This window comes from Leptidea sinapis, chromosome 6, assembly GCF_905404315.1.
Source record: "Leptidea sinapis chromosome 6, ilLepSina1.1, whole genome shotgun sequence".
NCBI classification, from domain to species: domain Eukaryota; kingdom Metazoa; phylum Arthropoda; class Insecta; order Lepidoptera; family Pieridae; genus Leptidea; species Leptidea sinapis.
This window is the reverse complement of record NC_066270.1, coordinates 11,947,982-11,961,812: the sequence shown is the minus strand read 5'-3', so window position 1 is coordinate 11,961,812 and position 13,831 is coordinate 11,947,982. Positions and strand designations below refer to the sequence as shown.

At 32.1% G+C, this 13,831-nt stretch overlaps 1 protein-coding gene and 1 long non-coding RNA gene across 2 annotated transcripts in view; both read right to left on the bottom strand.

The window, feature by feature from the left end:
* Positions 1 to 4,951: 4,951 nt before the first annotated feature.
* LOC126965170 (uncharacterized) overlaps positions 4,952 to 13,831 on the bottom strand; it is an 84,715-nt gene continuing 75,835 nt past the window's right edge. The window contains exon 2 of the long non-coding RNA XR_007729492.1: positions 4,952 to 6,907. This is a non-coding gene — a long non-coding RNA (uncharacterized LOC126965170). The remainder of the gene's footprint in view (positions 6,908 to 13,831) is intronic.
* The window catches only part of LOC126965000 (acetylcholinesterase-like), an 83,403-nt gene continuing 74,523 nt past the window's right edge, over positions 4,952 to 13,831 (bottom strand). Inside the window, exon 7 of the mRNA XM_050808396.1 lies at positions 4,952 to 11,153. Within this exon, the coding sequence (XP_050664353.1) occupies positions 11,041 to 11,153 (113 nt within the window). The 3' untranslated portion in view covers positions 4,952 to 11,040. The remainder of the gene's footprint in view (positions 11,154 to 13,831) is intronic.

The window sequence follows — 13,831 nt, the reverse complement described above, 5'->3', positions numbered from 1 at the left end:
TAAAATGAAAACGTTAAACAAAATGGTGTACCTACCTATGTGTACTTATTTTAAAATCCCTATGCTCAAAGAAGAAGTCCCCTACCCATCCTAAATACTCAGAAAAACTAAACCACCAGCAAAGTTAGGGCATCCAGTCATTAAGAACAGCCTCGATTTCCACACCTTTGGAATAGTAGATATATGAGGACGTCCGCGTTCGCTTGATCATGTACTGGCAGTGGCTAGATCATTTTAACAAAACTTTTAACGTCCGTGGTAGTGGTGGGTGCTATAAGTTATAACAATTAATATTAAACTGCTAACCAGAAAATAACATTAGCAATGCTATTAATAAATGCTCTAAATTACTATATTTAACTTCTTATTTTTAAGTTTATACTTAATAGTGATTTTTCTTAAGGTCAGGTACCTAATTATTAATATTTGTGATCAGCGCCATCTATCGAAACCGTTATGTTGCCGTATTACTCGAAAGATTTAGTTTTCGATTTGGAAATACGAAATAGTTTATGAAAGTGACACTAAATGACGTTTAATCTAGCATTATTTGTTTTTAATTTGAACTTAGATGGGGTCTGTGGTTCAACTAATGTACATTAGCCACAACAATTCTTATAGCAAAATAAAATAATTTTCAAAAGTAACGCTAGGTGGCTGACAAGAAAATACAATGCTTATAATTGTTGCCTTATTTATAATCAGACAAAGTCTGTTTTTATTTAAATGATAAAAACGTTACTATCCCATTTGATGAGTAACTTTACTCTCCATATTTTTCTCATACCAGGCGCCCTATATGAAAATCGATTCTTAAGGAGTAAACTCCAAAAACTTATACATTAAGAAAACAAGACTATTATTGGTCATTGAGGTTTCGGACACCCAATTGCCAAAATTTTATTGCCTAATAACTCACCATAGAAAAATCTTCAGCCAAATCAAATCAATCAAAATCAAAAAGCCAAAAAAAAACTTTTTTTGTCATAAATGCAAGTAAGAAAAGAATAAAACAACTCTCTCTGCCGGTCACTAAATGAACTATAAGCGGCATTCTCTTCAGGCAATCCAATCTAGTAACCAGATGCAGGTATGTTCAACTATGATCACAAGATGGCGCTAAGCAGTAAATTGAATATGTCATGTAAGATTTGACACAAACCTAATCGATAAATCTGACAGACAGTACGATTGGTACAATTCAAATTGTTCAGTATCGCACTATAGTAAAATAATAATAATAGCCACATCACCGCTTTTATAGTCCTTCCAGCTATAGTAGATGCAGTATTATAAATTATAATATAATATTAAGAATGGTGGCAGGATGATGCTGTTACCGGAAGCTCTGCTTCAGATTCTTAAAAGTTATTATATTATTTTTATAGTCTCTTATAAAGTGCTAGCAAAATACCTTCATTTATTTACAATGTGTGTGGATGATGCAGCTACTTTGTTTACAATAATTTGTTTTCTATTAATTTACTTTTATTTTTTTGACATATTCGTGTAAGTCATTGACTATTTGACGTTTGAGTAGGGTCATATTGCCTGTTCGCGTCCGATGCCCAATTCGCGTCCAAACGACGGATCACTTTTTTACAACAGTGAAAAATAATACATACCGACACACTTACCTAAATACGAGCGCTACTATGGATATTTGGATCTATGACAGATACACACACACAAACAAAAGATCTATGCGCGCAACCCAACTTGAATGAAAAATAAACTAATCATTCGTCTGCAACCAACGAGTGACGACATGAGCAAGTGGTACAAAAAAAATAGTAAGGAGCTGCACTTTTCACGGAAGAATTTAATGAATTTATTGCAAATTTAAAATTCTTTGTTGTCCCTAGACCTTAATTATGAACCACACTATAGGGATAACGATGTTTGTGCTAAAATATTTATACTGACAATTTTATAAAAGGCGGACGCGAACTGATACATGAAATTTACAAAAAAATCACTTTGCGTCCGCTGTGGACGCAGATTACTCTAGCTATTTCTCAGTCAAATGTTTATTTAAATACGATAAAGCAGAAATACAATATAAATTTGCATCAATATGAACATTATATACATGCATAATATAATGGCCAAATAGCGTCCATATTATCAGAAATAGATAAAAAGATAATTAATGTCAAAAAACACACTGGACGCAAACTTTACCTATTCTAGAAACCCGATATTATTTTGCGTCCATTTTTTATTACACAAAAATAATAAAATATAAAAATACTCTTTATTTCTTACCTTACCAAAAAATATACACTTCTACGAAAATTACGTTATTTGCCACTATATTATTGTTATTCGAATTTTGTTCCATTTCCTACTAAAATGATAAAATAGAATGCTTAGTTGCGATTCTGTCTGATTATCTGTATGTTGATAAGAACAACTTTATTAGAATAAAAAAATGATTATTATTGTTAACTTAATTTAAAATTAGTTGAGGGAGGGGGGGGGGGAATCGGATATATAGTCAGATTTTTTGTTTTCATGAGCAATGTAAAAACTTATTTTTATTTTAGATGACTTCTCACGTTTCAAATAAAAAAAAAAAAATTAAATATACAGAACACATTTTAAAGAAAGCTTTGGAAGCTCGAGACAACAAGAGGTCAATAAGACAAATATGTAAGGTTTACGGAATTCCTAAGATCACAATACCATACGGGCGCAGACCAGATGGATTGAAGAAACCCGGGCAAGAACCAGTGTTGGGGATAGAGGGGGAAAATAAAATAGTAGAATGGCTTCTAAGTATTTCAAAGTGTGGTTTCACAGTGAAAAAAAATGAATTGTTAGATACAGTTCAAAAAATAATACGAGATGGCCAATTTAAAAACCAATTCAAGGATGATCGCCCAGGCCAAAAATGGTTCGATAAATTTTTGACGAGAAATACGGAGATATCGATTAAAAATGCTGAAGGCATAAATAAAGCTAGAGCCCAAGTTACAGAACAGTCTATTAGACTCTGGTTTAAAGAGCTCGAGGAAGATTTGGAGAGCATAAATCAAAAAGACATTTTAAACAATCCGGAAAGAATATTTAATGGAGACGAAAGTGGATTTGCTCTTTGCCCTAAGAGTGGCAAAGTTTTGAATAAACTTTACTTTTAACTTTTTAATATACTAATAAACTTTTTAATATTAGCAATTATAAAATAAATAATATGACTTCAATAGCAAGCTTTCCTTTTTATTTCCAATTTTCCCCGCTAAACTGGTGGACGCCCGCTGGTCGACAGACGGACTCTGGATTTTCTGGACGCAAAATGGGTAAATCGCCTGTTTCAGCTATTTGTAGCTTTGTAAAACAAAACAGCAGATGTGTTGTCGAAAACTGTGCATTAAACATGACAAGACTATATAGGGACTACATTACATCCATTTTTAATTATAAACCACCACACGGACACTTTTTTTTCATGTTCAAACTTACCAACTCCACTAAGTGGACGCAAACAGGCGAAATGATCCTTTCTTTGTTGCATCACTTTACTTAATATTATGTTGTAATGAATAAAACGATGAAAACGTAAATCTAGATTTAAAAGGGTGGCAATGAGTTTCTTGCTACTTCTCATCAGCCCTTTACGAAGTAGCAGTAGATGCAATAAGAATTTTTTTTTCATTCATAAGATGCATTTCCGTGACATACATGAATAAAGTGATTTTGATTTGATTTGAATGCATTAATTAGCCAGGCTCTTGGAAATTTAGTTCAAGCAGCAAATTTTCAAAGCGGAGCTACTAGAATTATCGGGGATCCAGTCTTCTGTGAACCGTTAGCTCACTAATTGATGTTGCGTAGAAACGTCGCTTCTTTGTGTATCTTCTACCGTATTTATCACTGGGAGTGTTCTGAAGAGCTGTTTGACTGATTCCTGCGGCCGAATTCCATAATATTCGCACGTCACGCAACAATTCAGATATAATCACCACCATCCGTATGTGTGGTGTTCGTCTACAGTTTTCCAAGAAATTTCTGCACGAGCTTCCTTGTGCGGTGTTTCCAGAACGATGCGACAAGACAAGACAAAACGCCTGGGCCCTTCGCTTCCCTTCCTTGCTCCTTAGACCTGTGCTTCCCCTAGAAATTAAAATAAAATAGTAAATATATTTAATCTTATTCGACAGAATAAGCAGGCAAGTAGTAGGTATATTCTAGAAGGTATTATAAATAAAGGAGATCATTTCATTGTGTATTCAAATGAGTAAACAATGAATTTGAAATGAATTTTATGATACTAGTTAAATTTCAATACCAATACTATACCGAAATTAGATATATTAAAATAAATTTATAGCGTAAAGGTGACATTCCGAAAAAGCAATTTGTATTGGTGAATAGTTGGTGCGCACGTCGATTTTAAAATAACTATCAAATTCAAATAATTCATCGAAAGAGATTTTCTTTGATTTGGCCGCTAATTGCACAATAAATTATTAACTTTAATAGTTGTTAATTATAACTTTATTTATAAGTAAGTATGATTGTTTTGGTTATTAACAAATCAAAGTTGAAAAACAAAATTTTATGAACGATGTGGGATTCGAACCCACGACTTCCGGCGTTCCGTGCCGGTGCTCTAATCAACTGAGCTAACCGTTCGAATACTGCCTCGTTATAAAATTCTGTTTGCTTTGTTCAACTCTCAGGTTGTGGCTTCATCTACAGGATCTACTTCACAGTTGATAACCTGCTCAACCCCAATATTTGCATATAAGGAAATTGACTTGAGATGTCGCTCTTGTAAATCTAAACATTGTAATATTCTTTATAATAAAATTTTGTTTTTCAAATTTTATTTGTGTATTAATCCTAGAAGTGAGAGTCATCTCATATCACTTTAAAAACATAACATATTATTAACAAATCATTAAATATATGTAAAATGGGGAGTATGTGGGCAATAAAACACGTATTCAATTAAATTAGTTCTTCAATTTATTCTCGAATAAAGCAAATTATATTAACTATAACAATCTAAAATATTATACATAAACATATTTTTCACTAATATGAAATAAATCTTGGTGCAACTGTACAAACGAATTACAAATCATTAAAATTAACGTTCTATATATTTATAATGTCTAAAATTATCTATTTATAGACAATGATATTCAAAAGTAGATAGTAGTTTGATAGTTCAGCTACCTATATACGCACTTGTTTATTAAAAATTATTACATTTCGTATTAAATTCACTGCAACGACTTTTTTACATAATTTCCTTAAATATTCGATCATCCCGCAACAGACAGCATCAATATTTTGTCATTTCTGTACTTTAATCTATGATCGGCTTTGCGGCGATCGGCGTTGTCACGGCGACATATTTATTTTGTTACATAAATAATGAAATCAAATAAAATGTTATCATTCATGATTTCATGTGTAATTATATAATTCTATCTTCCCATAACACAAGACGGCATTTTAATGTTGTACCTATATCAAATTGTAAGCAATTCTGTCAACAACAAACGCGTATGTACCGTTTTCGTATCGAGGGAGCGACTACGACCAAAGGAACCAATTGACTCAATTTAGGCGATTGATTTTCGGCGCGCTAGTGATATATCTACCTCTTTTAATACTATAATATCATTGTTTATATATTGATAAATTCTCACCTAAAAGAATATTCGTAAGATAACGCTGCTAAGAAATATCAGCTTTACAGTAAGTATATATAATATAGTACTCGTAAATGGAACAGCTGATATTGTCAATGTCATCTGCATTTTAAAACGTAGTATAAAAAGAATAAGTGCACATATATAATGTATACATTGATTAGCACCTAATATGTTAAGCGAAACCTACAAACTAATGCACGGCAAAGTGACCCATAGAGCATGCAATTTTAAGCCATAAGTGACTCTCTTTCCTTTACTTGTGAGCAACTTGAACAGGGGCGTAGCTACCGCCGTATCTGCCCTATCAATTATATGTAGGTACGTCATTGTCAATACATTTATGAAAATTTAATATACGTTCACAAAAATCGTCACCTTTTCGCTCTTAATAGTGATTTTCATTATTATAACACTAGAAATAAGGGATTGATTGTAAATAATTCTAGTAGGCTTCACAAGATACATAATAGCTTTAAGGGTAAATGTATACACTTTGATAATAAAGTCCCACAGTTCGGGCATTATCTATGGGTAAATAAATTTAAATGTTTTATAAAAAAAATGGCTCTGTCGTAAATCGTACTACTCCACAGCTGAATATCTAAGTGATCCGACAGCCTGGGACTAGATTATGATTATTTTATAGCAATAATTGCTATTGAAAGATTTTCTTTTTAACCAAATAGACAATACAATATTGTATATTTGATTAAAAAGAGCGCAAAAAAAATTGCTGGGAATTTCTTGCGCCGCTTCTTCTCTCTCAGAGCGCCATTTGTTTCTGAAGCGGTAGTAGTATCTAATATATTAGAAATGACATCAAAAAAAATTCTAGAGGAATCAATTTTGAGAAAATAAATGTATTTTTATATACCCCGGACCACGGCGGCCTCCGACGCGCGTAGGAAAAAATAAATAAAAACTTCCCAAATTTTTTATTATTTCAGAAATGACAAAAGTCAAAAAAAAAAATAAAAAAAAAAACTAAAGTCATCATCAGCTTTAGATAATTATGATGAATAAATATTTCTTTTAATTTTATGCAAACTTTTTTTTTCCTTTGTGAGAAATCTTTACCCTTCATAAGGGCCCCTAAGCTAATTTCTATACGGGGCCCCGCCAAGGCACGCTACGCCACTGAATTTGAATAGAATATTTTGTTATCACTATCGTAGTTTAAAATTCATTAACGGCCGTTCTCAATATACTATCTACAGATAGAGATAAATTAGTACCTTCTACTGTCAGTAATTAGCTGTCAATAATCTGAAGTTGTCTCAATATACCCGATAAGTCATTCTTATCGCCTTATATTGGGACGCGTGAATTGAAACTAATTTACATTAACAGACAGCGTGTGCGAATAAGGTCAGTTACGATTTTTATCTCAAGTAAGAGATAAAAATGAGAGACTGAATATTGGGAATGGCCGTAAAGCACTGCATGCTTATTTCGTTAGTTAGTTGACCGTGTTAGTGCTTTCAGGCCAGGTTTTTGAAATTAAGACATTTGTGTCAAGTCTCTGGGCCACGTAACAACCGAACAAATAGCTTACACTTAATATTTCAGACATATAGTACATACTAATTTTGCAATTACCAACTAATATTCTACCACTAACTAACAGATCCTGAGATTGGTTAGCTTGCAAAGTAAGGGTGGGTTGCACCAAAATTCTAGTTAATTAAAGTTTACTGGCAACCCTACTAGGGTGGCCAATGAAATCAGGCGCAATTTGCATAAAATTACTTGGGGCAATATTTGCAGATATCACAATACTTTATTAACGTCTGTTTTCAATAACGTAGCTCTAGTAACAGATATATTGCTATCACCGTTTAATGACAAGATCTTATTTTTCCATAGTTATGTCCAATATAGTTATATTATTAGTTATAGTCCAGTGCTATCTGTCGATAGGTTATTGAAATATAAGTAAGCGTAAAAGATTTGTCTACCTCTAGAAAGTTAAACTAAGGATAGATAGGTTATTGAAAACGGCCGTTAAATGACTGGTTGACAAGTATTGATTACTGTGATTACGTTAATCACCCAATATCCAGCGGTTATTGTTAACGTCGAAAAATGACTTTGTTTTAACGCTCGTGAGATGGTTATTTAACGTTAATTTTCGATATTAACCTAACTATAACGTGGGATGGTGCAACTCACCCTAAAATCAAATAAAATTACATCTCAAGATAGTTTGTTTTAATTCCGATTACGGCGTGATTTTATTGTTTAATATTTGTTCTAAATAAATAGATATATAATATTGAAGAGCTACAAGATAACAACAGCGTTATTATAAGGTATCTTACTTATTATATTCCACTACTATTTTATATTTCATTACGAATATGATATTAAGAACAAAAACCTCTTTTAATCGTGTAATAAATAATATGCAATAATGAAAGGAATTTTTAATGTTTTTTTTTTATTTCACTGATTTGATTAAGCCTTTTCTATATTAAATAAATAAATAAGAAACAGAGAGAGAGAAAGGGGCATAGAGGACAATGACCAAAACTGGTGGTGTATGGTGATACCATAAAGTCTCATGTATCAAGACTAAAATTGTATAGCAAATATTTTAAAAAATTTTGAACGAAAATAAACGTTATGGATTCTCGATATTTGAACAGGGAATTTTGATTTAAAGTGCATGTAGGTCAGATTCGAAAATCGAACAAATGTTTAAAAATTACTTCTTATCAAGTGCCTAAATACAAAGTTTCATGGTTTTATCTCCGAAAATGAAGAATGCAGACTTTCATCCCTCATGCCAAGTTCAATGCTGTAGTCTATCTCTGTACCAAATTTCATCAAAACCTGTTCAGTTGTTAAGGCTTGAAAACGTAACAAACAAACTTTCTTTCACATTTATAATATTTGTAGGGAAGTAGGGATGTAAATGCAATTATACAATAATGGCCATTGTCCTTTAGACGGGATATTAAAAATAACGGTAATCCTATTAAATATTAATGTTATTAACAGCTTAGCTTGTGTTTCAACAACTACAATAATGATATGTCATTGAAATAATGATATCTAATCATTAAAATATACATTATGATATCTTTATAAAACTATTTAAAGCTTTCCCAGATTTATTTTTCAAATTTGTGCTCAATTAAATAAAAGCATTAAGTGCATTTCAGTTCGATTGAAATAGCTAATAGAAACACTAGTTATTTTTAATTTTCGCGTTCTAAACTTACATTGTATTTAAGCTTTATACTGTGTAAAGGAGTTTATAGTTTAGTCAAAATCAAATAAACTTTATTCAAATAGGCTTAAACTAAGCACTTTTGAATTGTCACTACAAATATAACTGAATTTACCATATTATGTTCGGAATAAGTTGAGATCGTGGGAAGAACATACAAGAAACTCAAAGGCCATACTTTTCGATCAAACTAGTCTGTATATAAACTTTTTGTGGGTTATTTTTAATTTTTTTACGATAGGACGATAGTCTCGTGTCAAGGTGATCAACTCCACCCTTTTGCGGACACAAGGGTTTCAAACGTAAACAAACGCTAAATGGCTTCATAAATACTTACTACATGAAAAAATATAATAGTGACTTTAATCCTTTTAGGGCCATCCATAAATAATGTAATACGAATTTCATGATTTTGTGACCCCTCCCCCGTCCTGGTCACAGTTGGTCACATTTGTGAGACCCCCTTTATCCTAGTCTGAGTTCCAAGTGTGAGATTTTTTACCTATTCGATCGCGTAAAAATTAACTGCGATTTGTATGGCGTCGAAAGAGCGCCATCTAGTGAAAGTAGAGGAAAACATCATAGATGTCATGTGTCTGATGTCACATTTTTTGCAATTTTACATTTAGGAAATTATGAAATTGTTTTTATTTCTATTTTAATTCAGTTTTCTTTGCAGTTCTTGGACTTTAGATTCCACTTCAGTTTCAACATAGTCACTTCTTTCATACCTTTCTATAATTTTACCTTTCTTTAATTAAATTTTTCCTAAATCACGTTTTTGTTTATTTAAAAAGTGCTTCATAACTATTTAATCCCATAATAGCAGAACTCAGAAAACATCTTTTTTTAAAGATTAGCCAACAAAAAATTAAACCTTAGTCATACAGACAGAGTTGTAACTATTTTTATGTTATTGATAATATTGTGTTCCTTTCTAATAAAACAATAGAATTTTGACAAAATTACGCAGTTTTTTTTTATAGTCGATTCAAATTTAAAACACTAGATAGCGCATCCTTTACTTTAACGCAAATATAGTTTGATATGTTTCCCTTGCAATAAACTCCTTTAAACAATATTATTTCTACTAGCTTAACTTTCCTAACATTCTCTGTAAGAATCAAGTCACTATGTGTGTATAATTAATTAAATAGTTTTCTAGGTTTGCATAATATGTTCCCACAACTTTTCACACACTCACAAGAATAGATTTAATTGACACATAAATAGGTATAAATATATACTACAGCTAAATACTTTACTTTCAATATCATGTTCAAACATTTTAAATTCATAAGACAATTTCCACTTAAAGCATTATTTCTACACATTAGGTACATACATACAAATAGCTTGTTATAGAGTCGTTTCTACGAAGGATATATTTTGATTAAAATCATTGTTGTAATATTGTTCTAATTCGTATGTAAATAGAGTCTAATATTTGCTAGAAAGGCGTTAAGTATAAGTTGATTGGTCGACCTATATAACGATCGAAAATGTGAAATATTTACAAAATAACCACGTCTTCTCATACCAGTCATAAGAGCTACGAATTCATTAGTTTTTGAATAAATATTATCTTTATTAATATATTATATATATTTCGATAAAAATCTCTCGTCCACGATTTTAGAAATACTAAATACAATCTTCTAAAATTTATCTAAGTGTTGATATGTATCGTTTCCTATATAAGCCGAGGCACACTTTGATATGTTTTGATATAATATTCAGTTATTATTAAAAAGCAGTTAATTTTAAGCAGTTATTTTTTTTTCGTTAATTTTAACAGTTAAAGCTTTAAACATACCACTAATATTGAATGACATTTATCTCTACCTGAGATTAACACAGACATCCAAACCACACAAATATATACTGATATTAATATCAATAAATAAATAACTAAAAGCATTATCTACGTCTTACTTATCACACGTAGTACATTTAAATAAATCTACTTAAGAAATATTATCGTGTTAACAGCAAATTTCATCGCATTGTGATATTAAAACTAATATATAGATAATACTGAATTAGGACATCGGCGAGACCTTTGTAAAGGCCAGTGAAAGGGGAACATTAAAAAAAATATATTTCTCTATAACGCCATTGTTAAGTGCAGACTTAAATAGCCGCTGTGGTTGCTAAAGTAGTAAGTAGAACTATGGGTAGAGTTGTTCCAGCAACACTGCTGTAGGGTCCGGTCACCGCACCGTCGCACGGAACGTGTTCCAAAGCTGAAAACACAACGACATATTAAATCATTTATTTACTAGCTTTTACTTGCGACTTCGTGGACGTGCAATAGTTTCTTTGGGCATTATTTTTTATGTTTTAATATACTCACTTGACAAATATTACACAACAAACTGCTGTGGTTAGTACATTTTTATAAGCTAACAACTACAGAACTTTCATCCGCCTTTTTCACCCAACACAGGTCTAAATTTTAAAAACGTTAGAACCAATATGTATTTATTTCTTATCAAGTGCCTTAATATAAATTTTCATGTTGTTATCTTCAATAATGACGACCTCTCATACAAATTTCCACCCTCTATTTCAACCCTGCCATGCCCTTTATTCGCGATAAAAGGTCTATGTCCTTTCTCAAACTCTTGTCTATCTCTGGACTTAATTTAATGAAAATCGGTTCAATGGTATTGGCTTGAAAGCGTATCAAAAAAACATACATTCACATGGAAGTGGGCAGGCTACAGACAAGACCAAACAAGAAGGGCAGCAAGGGTAACTTAATAGAAATGACCCAAAAGCAAAGGATCCAGAGGGAGATCCTAAATACAAGAGCGACATCTCAAGTCAATTTCCTAATATGCAAATATTGGGGTTGAGGTTATCAACTGTAAAGGAGATCCTGTAGATGAAGTCACAACCTGAGGGTTGAACAAAGCATACAGGATTTTATGGCGATACGTCACTCAAACGGTTAGCTCAGTTGGCAGAGCACTTGCACGGAACGCGAGAGGTCGTGGTTTCTGGTCCCGCATCATTTATAAAAAATTTTTTTCAAATTTAATTTGGTGAACAATACTATGAATATACATAAATCCAATGTCCTGATGTTTGTTTCCAGTCAACTCCTAAACTAATGAACGGATTTTAATGGGGATAACTTCATAGAGTGCAGCTTAGTCCAACTTGAGAGATAGGATAGATTTTATTTCGATTTGGGACCCATAATAATTTTTATTTACACTATTTGTTTTGTATGGAAATATTTTCTATGAGAAAATTTATTGCCGCACGGTTTGACAGTTCTGCTGTGAAACAATTTCATTATAACAATCGGGAGCATATTTTACGAAATAATTCTTGAAGTTATGAAATATTATTGACAAATTCATAAAATACAGTAATTTTATTTATTCTGTACAGAAGAACGTCTGTCGCGTCATGCTACATGATTTTTTTTTAAATTAACGTATCAAAAAATCTATCTTGTCGAGTTTAGCTTGTAGAAAAAAGTGTTTTCTGCTCAAAATAATTTTTTTATAAAATAGAAATGATTTGATTTGTTTCTATCTTGCTCAATAAAGGTTAACCTGGGATGCTTAACTAGTGTCAGTTATAAAAAATAGAGAAGTAGTACTAATTAAGACAACGTCTAAATTATATTTTCTATACTAGCTGACCCGGCAAAAGTTGTTTTGCCATATAAATTATTTTTAGTGTTTAGACCGTTTCTTAGACATTGCCACATTACTTTATTTTTCTAAAACAAGCCTAAGTTACACCTTATTACATCAGCTTAGGTAGGTAGCAGTAATAGTTATTTTGGTGTATGTACCGTATAAATAATAATAAGAATATTGACACACTTTTACACAAATTATCTTGCCCCAAACTTGGCACTATGTCTAGTACTATGGGTACAAGACGACGATATATTTAATATAATATACTTACTTAAACATACATAAATACATATAAACATCCATGACTCGGAAGCAAACATCCATATGCATTATATAAATGTTTGCACCTAGCGGGATTCGAACCCGGGACCGCTAGCTTAGTAATTAGGGTCACTAACCATTCGGCAAGCAATTAATGTTAACTAACTTAATTTTAATTAACCACTAAATGTTCATATACATGTAGTAAAAAACGAAATTTCAATATTACAAACAGACACTCCTATTTTATTTATATGTACAGATGTATAGAGAATAATGAAAGCAGTCTCTCTTTTTCACTTTATGCTACGACAGAGGTCGACGTAATGAGATCGCATGGAGCATAACAAATTACTTTAAGTCAAGGGTTGTACGGAACCGCCGGAAATACGTGTCTTGGAATTACAACGTCGGAAAGCAGTCTCTCGCCGACATTTCGCTATAAAATGTTGCTTCAATGCAGGTTTAAATGAATGTTTAGATAGAAATAAACTATAAAAGGACTTGGAACTTCTTTCTATCTGAAGTATATTTATCTTGCGTGTTATCACCAGTGGGAGGCTCCTTTGCACAGGATGCCGGCTAGATTATGGGTACCACAACGCCGCCTATTTCTGCCGTGAACCAGTAATGTGTAAGCATTACTGTGTTTCTGTTTGAAGGGCGCCGTAGCTAGTGAAATTGCTGGGCAATTTAGACTTAACATCTTATGTCTCAAAGTGACGAGCGCAATTGTGGTGCCGCTCAGAATTTTTGGGTTTTTCAAGAATCCTGAGCGGCACTGCATTGTAATGGGTCAATTACCAATTACCATCAGCTGAACGTCCTGCTCGTCTCGTTCCTTATTTTCATAAAAAAAAATATCAAAATTTTCTCGTTTCATATAAAAAAATGATGTCATTTTACGGATTAGGTAACGTTCTTTCTATATTAGTTAAAAAAATGATATCTGTAATAGTTACGGAATAATCGCCTCGTCACACTTAACGATTACTCCT